Source organism: Mycteria americana, chromosome 5 (genome assembly GCF_035582795.1).
Source record: "Mycteria americana isolate JAX WOST 10 ecotype Jacksonville Zoo and Gardens chromosome 5, USCA_MyAme_1.0, whole genome shotgun sequence".
Lineage (NCBI taxonomy): Eukaryota > Metazoa > Chordata > Aves > Ciconiiformes > Ciconiidae > Mycteria > Mycteria americana.
The window spans coordinates 69,140,048-69,154,841 of record NC_134369.1 but is presented as its reverse complement, the minus strand read 5'-3'; the positions used below and the strand labels follow the sequence as shown (position 1 = coordinate 69,154,841).

General features: G+C 36.8%; 1 protein-coding gene across 3 annotated transcripts in view; it reads right to left on the bottom strand.

The window, feature by feature from the left end:
• Nucleotides 1–4: 4 nt before the first annotated feature.
• The window catches only part of EXOC5 (exocyst complex component 5), a 28,798-nt gene continuing 14,008 nt past the window's right edge, over nt 5–14,794 (bottom strand). The window contains exons 6-19 of one of the 3 annotated variants that reach the window (XM_075503862.1): nt 14,437–14,465; nt 14,175–14,284; nt 13,639–13,683; nt 13,399–13,539; nt 12,195–12,277; nt 11,529–11,738; nt 11,225–11,260; nt 10,182–10,329; nt 7,896–8,004; nt 7,122–7,242; nt 6,246–6,332; nt 3,486–3,594; nt 2,233–2,448; nt 5–1,761 (exon numbers count right to left, since the gene is read on the bottom strand). In XM_075503862.1, coding sequence (XP_075359977.1) covers nt 1,573–1,761; nt 2,233–2,448; nt 3,486–3,594; nt 6,246–6,332; nt 7,122–7,242; nt 7,896–8,004; nt 10,182–10,329; nt 11,225–11,260; nt 11,529–11,738; nt 12,195–12,277; nt 13,399–13,539; nt 13,639–13,683; nt 14,175–14,284; nt 14,437–14,465 — 1,633 coding nt within the window. In that variant the 3' untranslated portion in view covers nt 5–1,572. The remainder of the gene's footprint in view (nt 1,762–2,232; nt 2,449–3,485; nt 3,595–6,245; nt 6,333–7,121; nt 7,243–7,895; nt 8,005–10,181; nt 10,330–11,224; nt 11,261–11,528; nt 11,739–12,194; nt 12,278–13,398; nt 13,540–13,638; nt 13,684–14,174; nt 14,285–14,436; nt 14,466–14,794) is intronic. The other 2 variants (XM_075503861.1, XM_075503860.1) reach the window with 2 other exon arrangements.

The following is a 14,794-nucleotide window of genomic DNA, read 5'->3' as shown; positions in this document are numbered from 1 at the left end:
GGCATCCGTTCTCTTGTTTACTGATACAATGCTCTGCTAAATACAAAATGAAGCAGAAGAACATCAACTAAGCAAGAGAAGTTCCACACAAGTCTGTCAATATTGACTACACCTGGGAATTCATTAACAAAAGAGGAAAATAATTTTATTTGACCAATCCATGAAGTAAACTTATAGAAATGCTGCTCTGAAGATGGGAGAGAAAGAAGTTTGCATAACATACTCTGAGCCCACAGCAGAAATAAAGAGTTACAGATGATTTGTTCAGGGATGATTAAGTCAGATTGAAGACACAAACCACAGCAGATCCAACCTGTTTTCCACAAGAGCTCACTCCAAACAAAGGTCTATTTACAATTTTCAACTGCTTGTGGAAAAGCTACCCCAGATGTTTCAAACATCACTGTTCCTTCAGTTCACTCTATGCACACTATGGGTCCATCTCAGAAACACCTTGAATAAACGCTTGAGCATAACGGACACAGAAGTAGCCTGTCTCCAATATTAAAATTATGATCAGTGGAAGAGAAGTTTTTGCACACTTCAACATTTTATATTGCTCAGGCACTGAGGATCAATTATCTTCAGCACAGGAATTTTCAACTCTAGGTTTTTGCTAGAGCCAGTGTCCATTCCTCCCACATATGAAAAACTGGGCTACTTTTTATCCTTTCACTTCATTATAATTTGAATTTATTTACATACAAAACAAGAGATAGGAGAAAGTTCTCTTCTAGTAACCCAACAATGGGCACCTTCACCTTGTAATAAGAATGCCTTAGGCAAGGCAGCTGCCTTTACTTTAGGAGCGCGTATAAAATTCAGTGTGCCGGTATCAAACAGAAACAACGTCGGATCCAATACGTTCCAGTGGGCCCTTGACTATTAGGTACAAAAAAGCCAAAGCCAAAGAACCAAAAAAAAAAACCTCCAAGACTTTTCACCACTTTAGTTCTGTTTAGAATGCTACGCAATGAATAAATTACATCTTTCTGGGATAGTGTTGCTTTTCCTCCTACATCTCAAAGAAATTCCAAGCTAATTAATTAGAGCAAGAAATTACATTGAGCAGGATAATGTTTTAAATGAAAGAAATTACTTAGAAACACCAATCAAAGATAATTTGATTATGATTAGCTGTGCTGAAGTCTAAGTCATTAAAATTGATGAAGAATGTTTTTACACTGGTCTATTCTATGTAATCCATTACCTACGCTATGCTCTGTAGTTCAGGTCTAACAAATGGTATCTGATAATTCAATATTGAAGACTAAAATACTTTCAATGCACCACTTGCTTCCCTACACTGACATGTTTCCAATAATTAAAAAAAAAAATCAGTAGCAAGTAGCTTTGCAAAATTCTTCACTGGGAGAACTTTAGCTTACATGAAATATCATTCAGATTTTTACCTGCTCACTTTCTACATAGTCATGTTTAAATATGGCTGCTGCTTTATTCTGAACAGTCATTATCCCACAAAAGTTACAACCATGGTTTGGTAAGAAATCATTCCCTGTGCTTTCTAACAACGGAGGCCTGCCCAAAGGTACAACATTTCTTTCCATGCTCTCAGCTGAAGTGACGAGCAAGACGAGCAGACCTATAATCAACACGCAGCTGAACAAAGGAGTGAAGGATGTTCTTGTCCAGATTAGCAAGTTGTTCTCCTGAGCAAACTTGCTTTAAATTATCCGGGGCTACAACCAGAAGATTGCAAAGTGCATGCAAGGTATCAAAGAGTTGTAACACCAGCGCAATCTGTGGTTAAGAGAAAAACAGAGAAAGACAGATAGTAAGAGTTAGAGTTGGTTGAACTCTTGTGACACTATGTCCACCTAGATTCTCAAAATACTTCCTCCCTGCAGAGGATTTACATCCATCATTCCCTCCTCATGTGTGCATAAATATATATAGACACACACACGTATATATCTGTAGGGAGATATGCACACATGCAAAGTTATACATAGAACACATAATAATGCAAACTCAATACTTCTTCAATATACACACACAGCCTGCAAGCAATAAAATGGTATCAGGAAACTGCTCTTTAGGACATGATAAAGAACTGCTGGTACAGTAAACAGAATATATAACATCAATATACAAAATGGTGATGTTCAAACAGAAACAAACTATTTTTATGAAGAAAAATCATCTGATTAAAAATAGAGTCCCACTACTAATTTTGACATGACTGTACATCATCAACCTGTACATGCCTACCTTGAAGTCTTTGGCACACTTCCTATATTCAGCCACGTCACAAATAGCTAACATGCCTCCCATGCAACTGTAGGAATATTGCTGTAGGTGTTCATAAATAAGTCGATGAAAACGAACTCCAAGCTCCATCAAAACTGTGTCCACATTCTTACCATCCATAGAATTTCTAATCTTTTCCACCTGCTTTCTAACATAGCCACAGACTTTAACACAAGCCTAAGTAAAAAAAAAAAAAAAAAGAATTAGGTAACTTACTTTCTAGAAATCTAATCTTCTCAAAGCTACTTCTACATCCTAAGCTGAACATCAGTCACCAAGTCTTTAAACTTCCCACAACACAGCACTGAAATCAGTAATTTTCCAAATAGTAATTTTCCAACAGTTTATTTGCCACATAAATATACAAAAATGCAAGTAGAAAGATGGATGCAAGACCGTATTCAATTCAGTTATGGTTTACATCAGTTCAGAATAGAACACTTCAATTTGGGCTTTTAATTCAAACAATGATCAACTGTGGGGAGGGGGGGGCAGGAAGTGATTATAAACCTCGTCAGCTGCAATTATAAACCCAAATTAACAGCTATGCAGGCATCTTCACCCTTCCCACATAGTGCCAGACTGTACATCCTACTGCTCCACTTCTCCCATTCCCACCTGGCTGCAGGTATTCAGGCAATGCTCTCACTTCTTCCATTGACTGTAGTTTGTTCTCTACTCCTCTCTGCATTGTTCCTTAATAACAGCCTAATGTAATCCAGCACTGCAGCTTCTCAGCAGCCTGTAGGCTGGGATTCAGACAGATTCAGTGGTAGAGACAACATTCTGCAGCAAAGAATGTTCATGCCATACCTGTGATGCTTTGTCATGCTCCTGCCATTCTAAGGTGAAAAAGCACCCAGCAACTAGAGAGTACCTGATAATTCATTTCCTGAAACTAATAGCTTAAAGCTAATTATCAGCTAAAAACCTTGTTCCAAATCTGGGCCTCTCAGGAGGGGAAAGAACATAACAGTTCATCCAGCACCTACTGATTTGTGTCTGACACTAGATACAAAACTGCTAACGTTCCTTTTCAGCTTGAGAAAATAGTCCACAACAGAGTTTGGAGGTGCTTAGTGCAAAATGGAATAGCTAAGTAAATTAATCAAATGCACATTTTGTCTAATGCATGTTTGGTAAGGCATTTTGTACCTGATAACACTCATGAGCATTTGAAGCTATACTGATGAGCTGGGGCTTAGTTTACTTACATTAGTATATTGAATCAAAACATTGTTTTCATCTTCTGGTTTAAAATCTGTCTTCTTTTGCTCTGCAGCCAAGATGTGCTTCATCTGTCCAATCATACAATTCAGTGTCCTTTAAAGTTACAAATACAGATTGGGTTTTGAAGGGAACATTTTAATTTTCCTGATTTTTATATTTACATATACTAATATGATTCTACACAAAAGTAAGCAGCATAAAGCAATGAGGAAAAAAACCCACTACCTAACATTTGAGTAACCTACAGAAGATATAATAAACGTTGGCTTTTAGTCTAAGAAGCAAGCAGTGCTAGGACATGTCAAAGGAAATACTTCATTTAACAGACACGCACACACACTATTCTGAAGTTGCAATGCAATTCTATAGAGACACTTGATTTTACATAAGCAGTTAGAAAAAGGAGAATCAGAAAAAAAAAACCAAAACCCAACAACCCTAAAAACTCTTTCCTCCAAGTTCAGTGTCTTGGAGCACAGCACACAGCATGCTGGCCAGCTCTTCAGAGAAACTGGGTAGCATTCTTCAATGCAGAGGGAATCAGAAAGCCGAAGGAAGCGTTCCAAAGAGTTTAGTAGAATTAGATCACTTTGCATATTACTCAGAAGCAAGATTCAGAAAACACTTGGAAAATGCAGAAGGGGCGGAGGGAAGGGGAAAAACCTCTTCCTTTGCCACAGCTTGGTATTTCTCTTGTTCTCAGAAATGGAAGAGAGTTCTACAGTGTCATTTATTTCTCCCTCACAGGATTTATCTTTTCAGAACATTATCTAAGGTCAAGGCCCTGGTTTACTTTAAGACCAAACCAAAGGTCAAACAGCAAAGCAGCTGGGAGAGGCTGCATACCTCTCTCAGTGCCTACCTTTGCCAGGAACCTCCCTCTGTCACTCCTCCCCAACTCCCCTTTTCTTCACCCCCCTCACCCCTTCCACCTCCCCGAAGAAAACATAGTCAAGGCCATTACAGGCCTTGAAGGATTCAAGCTGGGGTGAAGGGGAGAAGAATATATGTACCCAAAGAGGTAAAAAACTTCTTTTCTATGCACAGAGCTCAGACTTGCATTTCAGGTGTACTTTATTCAACAATCCACATACCAATAGAAATTTAAAGAAATTATATCTTGCATTCTCCTCAATTTCCATTTTCAATAAATACTCCCAGAAGGCTGTTTACACAGAATGTAAACTGAAAGAAAACCAGTTGAACTAATTTTGTTTGGCTGATAAATCACTTTCCCAGTTTAATTGCTATGAACACCATTCAAGAAGCTGCTATTGGACTTTTTCAGATTGGATAATGTTGAAAGTATCAATGTTTAGAAATGCGCTTTTATTTTTTAAACTAGATCATTCCTTTAAGCAAGACAATCAATTCTCAACAGCATCAGTGGCACCACAAAGCAGCATGTAAGCAGGCACACAAACACATTTTACATGTAACATTCATCTCAAAACTAATCTCTCTTTTATATGTGCCAAAGCAAAAATGTTTTTGAAGTCTCCATCCACAATCCTTTGAATGTACCGTTTTCCAACCAGGACTTGTTCTCCTAAGTCTTACTATCACTTTTAAGAGACTAATTATTTTACACAAACAGTTACAAACTATTTTAATGCTGATGACTGACATGTATCTGTCTAGATCTAAGCTTATGGCCTCAATGGCTCAAATATTTCAAACTTTGTGTTTAAACCTCTAAGGTCACTTCCAGAAGGAGCAACTAAAATCTCAGTTACCACTTACACATCCTCTCTCTCCACCTTTCTTTTTGCACCTGCAGAAAATGCGGGGGCAAATAATGTATCAAACCTCTTCCTCACCTCTCTGCAGAAAGTACCTAGTAGGACACAAATGCAATGCCTGTTTTCCCTGTGCAGTGCCATTCTCAGCCCTCTCCAGTATGGTGTGATTCTCACAAAAAACCTCAATAATAATTTCCAGAGTAGCCCTTGTTACCCACAGGATGGCTTATTTCCTTTACTATAGAGAGAAAACAGGCACAGAAAGCTTAGGTAACACGTTCTAGGTTGACTAATGCCACCTTGAAATATGGGAACACTACATGCTTCCTGGACCAAAGTAGGGCATCACACAACAGCTCAATTTCCTAATATTAAGCTTGTTAGTTTGTTATTTTCCTCTGCTGCAAAAGAGCTATGATTTTAATTTACAATTTTTATAGCTATCCCCTCATTTTTATGTGGAGAAATGGGGGAAAAAAAAAAAAAAGATTAAATGAGTCACTCACAACCTCAAAGCAAGTCAATGTCAGAATCAAAATTATTCCAGGTCTACAGACTTCTATGACTAGGTCTAATCCATAGCACTGCACAGATTCAAGCAAATCGTCTAACCTATTTTTGTCAAACTTTGCTCCTAATGGAAATCCTGCAAGTCTTTAACCTATTTCAATCATCATTCCTCCCTCCTTTAAAGTAGAAAAAAGTAGTTTGAGACAGTAAGGCAAAACTGAATTATTGCACTCTCTCAACATAACCCAAATCCTTTAATGTCCTTACAGAAGTATTTATGGGTCAGAAATCTGCCACAGAAAACATGACCCCCTAAACAAACATCATCTGAATTTCCTATACACAATAATGCATACTCATGGATTAAAAAAAAATTTAAAAAAATCAATTTTGTGTTCAGAAATAACTCATCCTTAAAAGGAAAGCTAACATACATCACAAAGGAGTTTTACAAGAATTAATGATTAACAGAAAGTTTAAATCTCTACTTGCCTATCAATGCCCATATCCAGCTTCACTTCCATTTGTTCTATAATATCCTTTTTCTTCTGAAGGCATTCAGATAACTTAGGAGAAGAACTGCAACAGTATAAAGGGTTGGGCGTGTGACAGTGTTAAAATATCAAACCAAATTTGTCTGCTGGGACTGCTACTTACAACAGGATTTTGTGAACACTTCCCATCCCATCAGAAAGGACTTATATGGAGTTAGCTGGCTTCAGAACAACAAATCAGCAGCCTGAACAGCCATCTGATCCCGAGCAGGATTTGCAGAGTGCCGATGGGCAGTACTGTAATGCACTTTAGGCAGCGTTGTGTCTACCGTGCAGCACCTCTCAGCTGCTGCCAGCCCCTGGCAGGTGAGCGAGCAAACCCAGCTTTTCACGTGCACTAATTCACAGCACATCAGTGCGCTCTACCTCAAGTGTATCCAACCTGTGGCTCCCAACAACACGCAGCTTTCGTGTAGTTCACATGTGGCTCCCAAGGCATGGCCAGCTTCTCCCTCTGCAGAGCCTGTGAGGTACCCCAGGAATCTCAGCAGCCCTGATATTGCCAGCTCAACCCCAGGTGCAGCCACAAACCCCCTGTAGTCCTGGCCTGTGATGCAGCAGTGAGGTCTCTAAGGAGCAACCTGTCTCTCCTTCCTACCAATACTCTTGGAGCTCCCTCTCTGCCATTAGTTCTCCAAGGTACCCATTTAACTTCCCTTCTTCCCCCCCTCATTACAGCATTTTATCTTCCCACAACATCTAGCTGAACCACTCCAACAACAAACTCCTCTTAACAGAGATGAAGAATGTAGAAAATTGCTTTCTTCACCAAAATTGACCATTCACAAAGGAAATGCTCATCAAAATAAGGTACCTGATCAATGGCATCAGATGATCATTGAACTGCTTGTCAAATAAATGGAAAATAGTATTGGCCTGGTGGACAACATCCAAGAAATAAAGATTTGCATTCTTTGAATCAGAAGAAGGAATGCCTAAAGCAAAGAAGGTTTCATTAGGATTGTAATGATACACAGTTCTTATAATTAGCATGATGATTTTTTAAATATGCAGAATTTTTCCATGAATACTTAAATCACAGGCTTAGAGTTTCAAAAATTTACCATAGAATTTTAAAATTTCTAAAAGCAAAATGGAACAGCCAATTTAAATATTTCTTCAGAACATGAGTTTTATGCTTTCATGTAGGAAAGATAGGTTCTCACTATCAAGATTTTAACTTCTTTAATACAAGCAGTTTTCTTATTCATTGTCACTCTTTAAAATGCATAGGTATACAAACAAGCACAGAATTCTTAGAAAACGTAAGACACTAAGCCTTAATATAAAAATATTCTCCTGCTATGGCACAGAGAACAATTAAAAGAGTTAGGGAGCGCTGATGTCCCAGTTTCTGTGACACAAACGTTTTTGAAGACAGTAGCATGTTTCCATCTGTGCATCAATTCCCCAAATGGAAGTCACACTTCAGAAGACATTAAATGCTGACTCCCAAATACACAAAACGAATTTCATTTAACCGATACATTCTGAACAAGGCCAATCAATAAGGCACAGCAAGGACCTGCAAAGATCATCTGCACAAAAAGGCCAATGAGATAAAATGCTCAGAAAATATTATACTCACCAGCAAGGCCTGTTTCTAATGCATAATCAATGTGTTCAGTACATAAGAACTCTACAAGCATAGAAAAAATTCTGAAAGCATTCTTCGGTAAGTCAGATGGATCAGAGAGCTTTAAAGAAAAAGAAAAAAACTTATTCTAAAGGTCAGTTCTACATACATTTGAAAGTTTATCCAATATTGTGTAGGGGATAAGCTTAAATGTAACAAGTATTCCAGAATAACTGGAATTTTATTTTAAATTAAAAGTATCCATACAGAGAACTATTCAGGAACAGCCTTTAGTATCAATAAACCCTTCAGCATTAACAAGTAAGCTGAAGCCAACACACCACAGGATGCTCCAGAAAGCAAAAGTATAAACAGTTCCTAATAACAATAGTAATAATAAAGGAAAATATTAATTAATAGTCCTTAAAACACAATTGTCCGGATGTCATCTCAGGAATTACCTAAACTGCATACCACTGGATGCTGGGAAAATGTGCACAGAAAAGACGACTCTACCCATGCACTGCCTTTTTTCTTTTTTACTAAGCTTCTGCCCCTGGCCATAGCAAAGACAGGACACTGGGTTAGATGGACCTTCAGTTTCACCCAATGCAGCTGTTCTTTTATCACTGCCACAGGACTGCAGAAAAATAATACAGACTGAACTTCACTACATTTATCACAGTTCAGCTGGAGTCAACGGAGCATGAAAATTTTTTATTAAGTGAAGTAATGCCCACATATACACACAGCATCTGTACCTTCATGAGCTCCCATAAGCAACACGGGATTTTGGACAGCAACCTGCCAGTAAATCCCTTTTCTAAAGAAAAATGCGACAGGGGTTTTGCACATAAGAAATATGGCTTTGGTTTTTAAGGAATTATGTGAAGACTTTATGAAGCTAGGAGTAAGAAAGATTATTATTCCAATTCAAGTTAATTTATGTAACAACACTCCCAAAGATTTATGCCGTATTCTGAAAAAAAAACAAAACAAGAACCCCGACAGTAGAACACCATTACAGAGATTCCCCAAACACTGAAAAGTTGCAATATACAGTTACATTCAGAATTACCAACTTATTTTTCCTAAAGCAGCCACAGTTGGGATACACAGCGTATCTGCATGCATCTGTCATGTGATATAAATATCACAATTACTTAGCCAGGGACATATTTAACTTCTCTTTTGCATAGTGAGTTGCCCTGACCACAAACAAAACCCTAGCAGCATGTATGATAACAGAGAAGTTATACACCTGTAATTCTAAAAATCTCCTCATATGCCGAGATCCATTTAGCATTGGTTTCCATCCCAAAACACACAATTGTTTTCAGACCAAGTATGAAAAATTCTGATCCCAACATGAAAGGAAAAAAAAAGTTTGTGCACAACTGGAAAAAGTTTATATGATGAAATTAACAACCATTTCTAGCAACTACCATATTGAGAAAAATAATGATCTACCTGCTTGCTTTGCAGTCACTGACTTTCACCACCAAGCAGGTGGTCATCTCTGTGTACAGGTAACAGTGCTGTATCTGTATTCTGTTATAACTTTGGCTCCTCTAAGTTTATAAAATATTAAAACTTCTAAATATCTAAAATGTTAAGTTTTTCTGCACTAAGCTAATTTAGAATGTTAGAGGCATTAAAATTTGTTAGAAATCAGTGTAGTCAGCTAATAAAAAATCCCTAACATTTAAATTTGCAATTGAATTTCAAGGGTTTTCATTTACACTAAAGTATCAAATAGTAATTGACAGGCAGTAAAACCAGAGATTTAATCAGAAGTAAAACACTTTTTTTTGTTAGACTAAAGCATTTAAAGAACAGTAGAGGGTTACCAAGGTAAACCATGTTAAAGATTATTCCTCTCAACATTTTATTGGTGATATTCTCTAATGCTAGAAGAAATGGCACTTGACAAGGGAAAACAACTGTTGAACTATTCTCTATATTTTTAAAGGAGGAAAAAAAATTACACTAAAGGTTTCTCAAGTCTTCAGTCTAATTTAGTAAGAAAAGCAATGCAGTCAATAGGTTTAACCCTCCCGACTTCTTCCAAAAATAGCAGTATTAGAAACCAGAAAATACAACTAGATCCACATTTAAAAATCAAACCCTTAGCCTCCACCACTGACCCTGATCCAGTGAAAAATACGAAAGAGAATTAATTTGTTTAATAATGTCCTTCCTTTCTTCCTATCACACTTCAACTGAAAATTGAACCTCAAGATTTAATTTCACACACAAAATTATATCATTAATGGAGATCACAGGAAGCAAACTTACCCTGTGACATCTTTCAAAAGCTTGTTTAGTTTCTTGCAAAAGGTTAACTACCACTTCTTGCGACAGAAAAGTTTCTCCGTGTGTGTCAATACTTGGCCCCAACGGTAAGTTTGTACGTTGCCTTATTCTCTCCTTGAGGTCTTGAATACTAGAACAAAGATATACCAAAAGAAGATTTCACTGGATGGAAATTTTGATGCCCAAATTCAACAATAATTTAGGATATTTTAGTTGTTAACTTAAAAAACAGAACCCAAGACACAGCTTAGGATATGCAAGCATTAAGACAGTTTTGCAAGCTTAAAAAAAATGGCCAGTAAATGCAAAACTACGACCTCTGATCCCATGGTCAACTGTGTTCTACCATGGCGCTTTCACACCATGGGACCAGCTATTCCTCATTGTGGAATAAGAGTAATTCCAAGTGAATCCTATGGCACTTATGCTCTGTGGACAAAGTTTAACCTCCATACATTCTGTCCCATTGTACTTTCAAAACACTAATGAGAGCTTTCTATCTCAGCCACTCCCACAAATCCTCTCATCCTCATCCACTATCTCAGCAGTCCTGATTTAGTCAAGCATGCTCCAACACATTACCATGCATAAAACAACCCATAAAGTCAGTCACTACAATCAATTTAATTTTCCCCAAGAAAATTAAATTTTCATCTTTGTTTTTTAATTCATTTAATTACTTTGCTGCTGCTGTTCTCTGCAAATCACTTTTCATTCCTGACACACTGAACCCAGTAGCTCTTTGAAAGGTGCAGTAGTCTTATCACCTCTGCTTCACACAAGTTTTAATTCTTCCTTTCCCACTTCTCACTACTCCTTTATTAGTGTTTCTCTACCCTGAGGATAATGAAGTCTTGTTTTACCTTTCTCTAAGTCCATTGCATCTTCTGGGCTCACTAAGAGCTTTCTCACTGACATTGCTATGGTCTTTTCCCCTTCCTAGGTCTTGGGAGGGGACCACAAGACCTGGGCAGGTGAAAAAAAATGTATGCTTTTAGATACACATATATACATGCTTTAGGTACCTTAATTTTGCTTCAGTCCTTTTGTGGATCTGGATCCTAAGTTGAAACATAGGTTTAACTGGTATTTTTCATTTCCCATGAGCGTATGAATACCATGCATCACCTTTCACATGTACTGAGAGCAATATACTTTTTAGCAGAAGTTAACATAAAGTGATAGCAAATTATAAAAAGCTGTAGGTCATTTTAGAAGCTTGCTCTTTTACAGTTCATCACTGCACAGCTGACATGGCAGATACTATGTTTCTCCCCTTACCGCCTCCCTTCCATTTTAAAACTACAAAACTTTACAGAAGAAACTTACCCTCCAGTGCCAATGGACCTCTTCTGGTGGTTTTTGGAATCATAATAGCGTTGCAGAATCATAGCACTCCTACTTTTCAAATAACCAATTTCCACCTCAATGTAATTCTCCAAGTAGGAAATGAAAATGGATTTGATAAGCTTAGACAAGAAAGTCTGCTTATCAGTACCCAAGTTAAATTCCATCAATTTGCTTGACAGATTAGTAGTTCTTTATGCAAAAGAAACAAAGAAGGGTAGAGGAGGAAAAGGTTGAATTTGTATGAATTACAGCATTACATGTTTGTAAAGTACATAGCACAACGGAATCCTGATTACGATTAAGACTTCTAGCAGCTTTACATTTAAGTAAAGAATTTCGCATAATTCATGTTTAATTACATACAGTACAACATAAGTCGCCAGTGAGATGTGGAGGACTTGCTTTTGCACGCTTTTAAAATTACTCTCAAAGATCACTATACTAAATACTTCCCATTAAAAATAATCATGGCAATTTAAAATTTTCTTTAGGAAAGCAATAATTGTGAAGGCTAACGGCCATAACAATTTTTTAATTTTAATAGAAGTTTACATTTTTGGCTTCTCTTCCTACATCTTGATAATAAATCAACTCTATTACAAGAGAATATCTACAACAATAATTTCATCATCAATATATAAATACCTTGTATATAGATCATAGAGATTCTTAAGATACTGCTCTGCATCTGATTTCCTGTGTTCTTCTAGCTGGTCCTTTACATAACTCTGTAAAATTTGGGTACATCTGTTAGAAGAATAACTATCAGCCACAGGTCTTACTCACTACTTGCTAGATTCATACATAGTTTACTGCAAAGTGTATATCTAACTTAAGGTAATTCATATATTCTTTTGTTTTTAAACATCTAATTTACAGATCCTGCATTATCTACACATAAGAGTTAAATGCATCATTTAGAAGAAAATTATTTACTAATACAAAGCAGTAGTGTGTGAAGCAAAGACAAAAGACAGACTGCTTTGAAAACATACTTGACCAACAAACACAAAATCCCCTCTTTTTAAGAATCTAAAGTACTGCAGGCCTAGGGGCATTTCTGCAGTTGACAGTAAGCAAAGGAGATGCTTACATATTTGCTTATCATAATACATACACAAAGCAGATACAAGCTTAGAGCCTTCTTGTCACTGAATATTTGGATAAAAATTTACTTACTATTTTATTTACCATAAAATAGTAAGTTAAAACTGACACACAAATTTGGGGTTGAAAGACAAACTCAATCTGTACACTACAAGGAAAATAACATGTACAGGGAAATTGCTTTTTGCAACGAATAGTCATGTTGTTAACTTTACACACTTAAGTGAGTGTATTCGCAGGATGGAAAACTTAATATTTTCAACTATTTCAGACTTTCATATAACTATTGTATTAGCTGTGAGACAGTATTTACAACATAAGTTATTTTTGCTTATTCAATGCTAACCTCACACATGAAACTCAATTCCAAGAATGAACAGATTAAAGATACTTATTAAATGTGAAACTTCTTTTCCTGACATACTCTTGGTAGGGGGCATACAGAAGAAATCAAATATGCATATGACATCTTGTGAATGAGCTGAGGAACACACTGATTCCCTTATAATTTTACATATTGAATTTGAGTATTTTCAGTTGCACTGTATTCAGAGTACAAGCAGCTTTCTTTGATATAGGCTTGATTATCTGTCTGAATTGATACAGAGCAATCAGCTGTGATTCTACATCCTTATACAAGGTTACAAATATTGTAAATTCTCATTAATTGTTACTACTAGATACAATATTTTGGGATGAAAAGTTTCCTCAGTGAACTTCAGCATGTTAAAATTTGAAATACCTGAAGTTTAACTTCAAAGATATTTTGAATGAGTTTGGCTAGCACAGTCTCTGGATTGCTAAAGACTTCTCCAACTTGCTTATTCACTCGCTGGCAGAGAATGGCTGCATCTTCAAAGACGTCATTCCTCAGGAATGCACCCTAGGGTTTTAGAAGCATATTTCATAATATATTTACAACAACCTATACGACTAAATAAATCAACATCCAAAGAGATACATGTAAAACAAAATGCATTACCTCTTGACACTGTTTTATGTACACATCAACGCAATGGGAATAGCCCTATGGAAGGAGCAAAACAACTCAATGTTAAAGCAGGTTCTCCATGCTCTCAGTATAGAATGAAATCAAGGAAATATAACCCCTGCGAAGAAGTTATTGCAAAAAACAGATTAATTGATTCATGACAACGTGAAAGCTACTCTTTCAAACCCATTTTTGTCACAAACCTAACGTAACGTCACTTATCACCACTCTACATGGATATACACCACAGGTTTCAAGACTTTCTCAAGCATGAAAGTCACTTCACACACATACAAGAAAATACTCTCTTAGAATGGTCTCTACTGACACTGCCTCCAATCCCCCATCATCTGCCTCTTTTATTCCCCTGCATTTGATTTCGGATGGAACATCTCAGTATTTTTAAAGTTATACGTGTTATCTGATACAGTGCTTGTGCTCATGCAAATACGTTCACTTAAAACAGGCACTTATTGTATCATGGGTTGTTTTATTTACATATTTAAATTAAAACCCTCAGTTTTTACCTTAAAATGAAGCAAAACTGCTGCTACTTCTCTCATTCTGGAGATTTCGCCTCTCCGCTGTGCACTGGTAAACTCTTGAATTAGCTGGCACTCTAAATCATGGTACTTACCTGGAGAGGAAAGGGGATAACAACAAAAATCCATCAGGCTATGCAATACAAGCACTGACAAAAACTGTAATACTGACAGTACTGCATACTTCTTTAATCATCTTTAACAACTCAAATATAGGAATATGGATTGAACTGGATAGATAACTTACTTGCTATCTTTGATTTTACTTCAGAAAACCTGTTAACAACAAAAATACCATGATTAAATTCAAATCCACATCACAAGAGAAATCACAGACATCCTAGGTCATGAGTAACAGGCACTCTACTTAAAAATGAAAACATGCAACACAAAGACGACAGAAAAGTTAACATGCTTTATATCCATAAAAACCTACAAGCATCTAATTCAAATCTAGCATTAAGTCAGCACAGCAAAATTATCCCATTAAAAGTCTGTTAAGCAGTTTAGGATGTGTATGTAAAGATGATCCTACAACACGGGTGTGTGAACACAAATTCGAGAATAGAGGAGAGAGAAATAAGCACACAATCCATCTCAAAAGC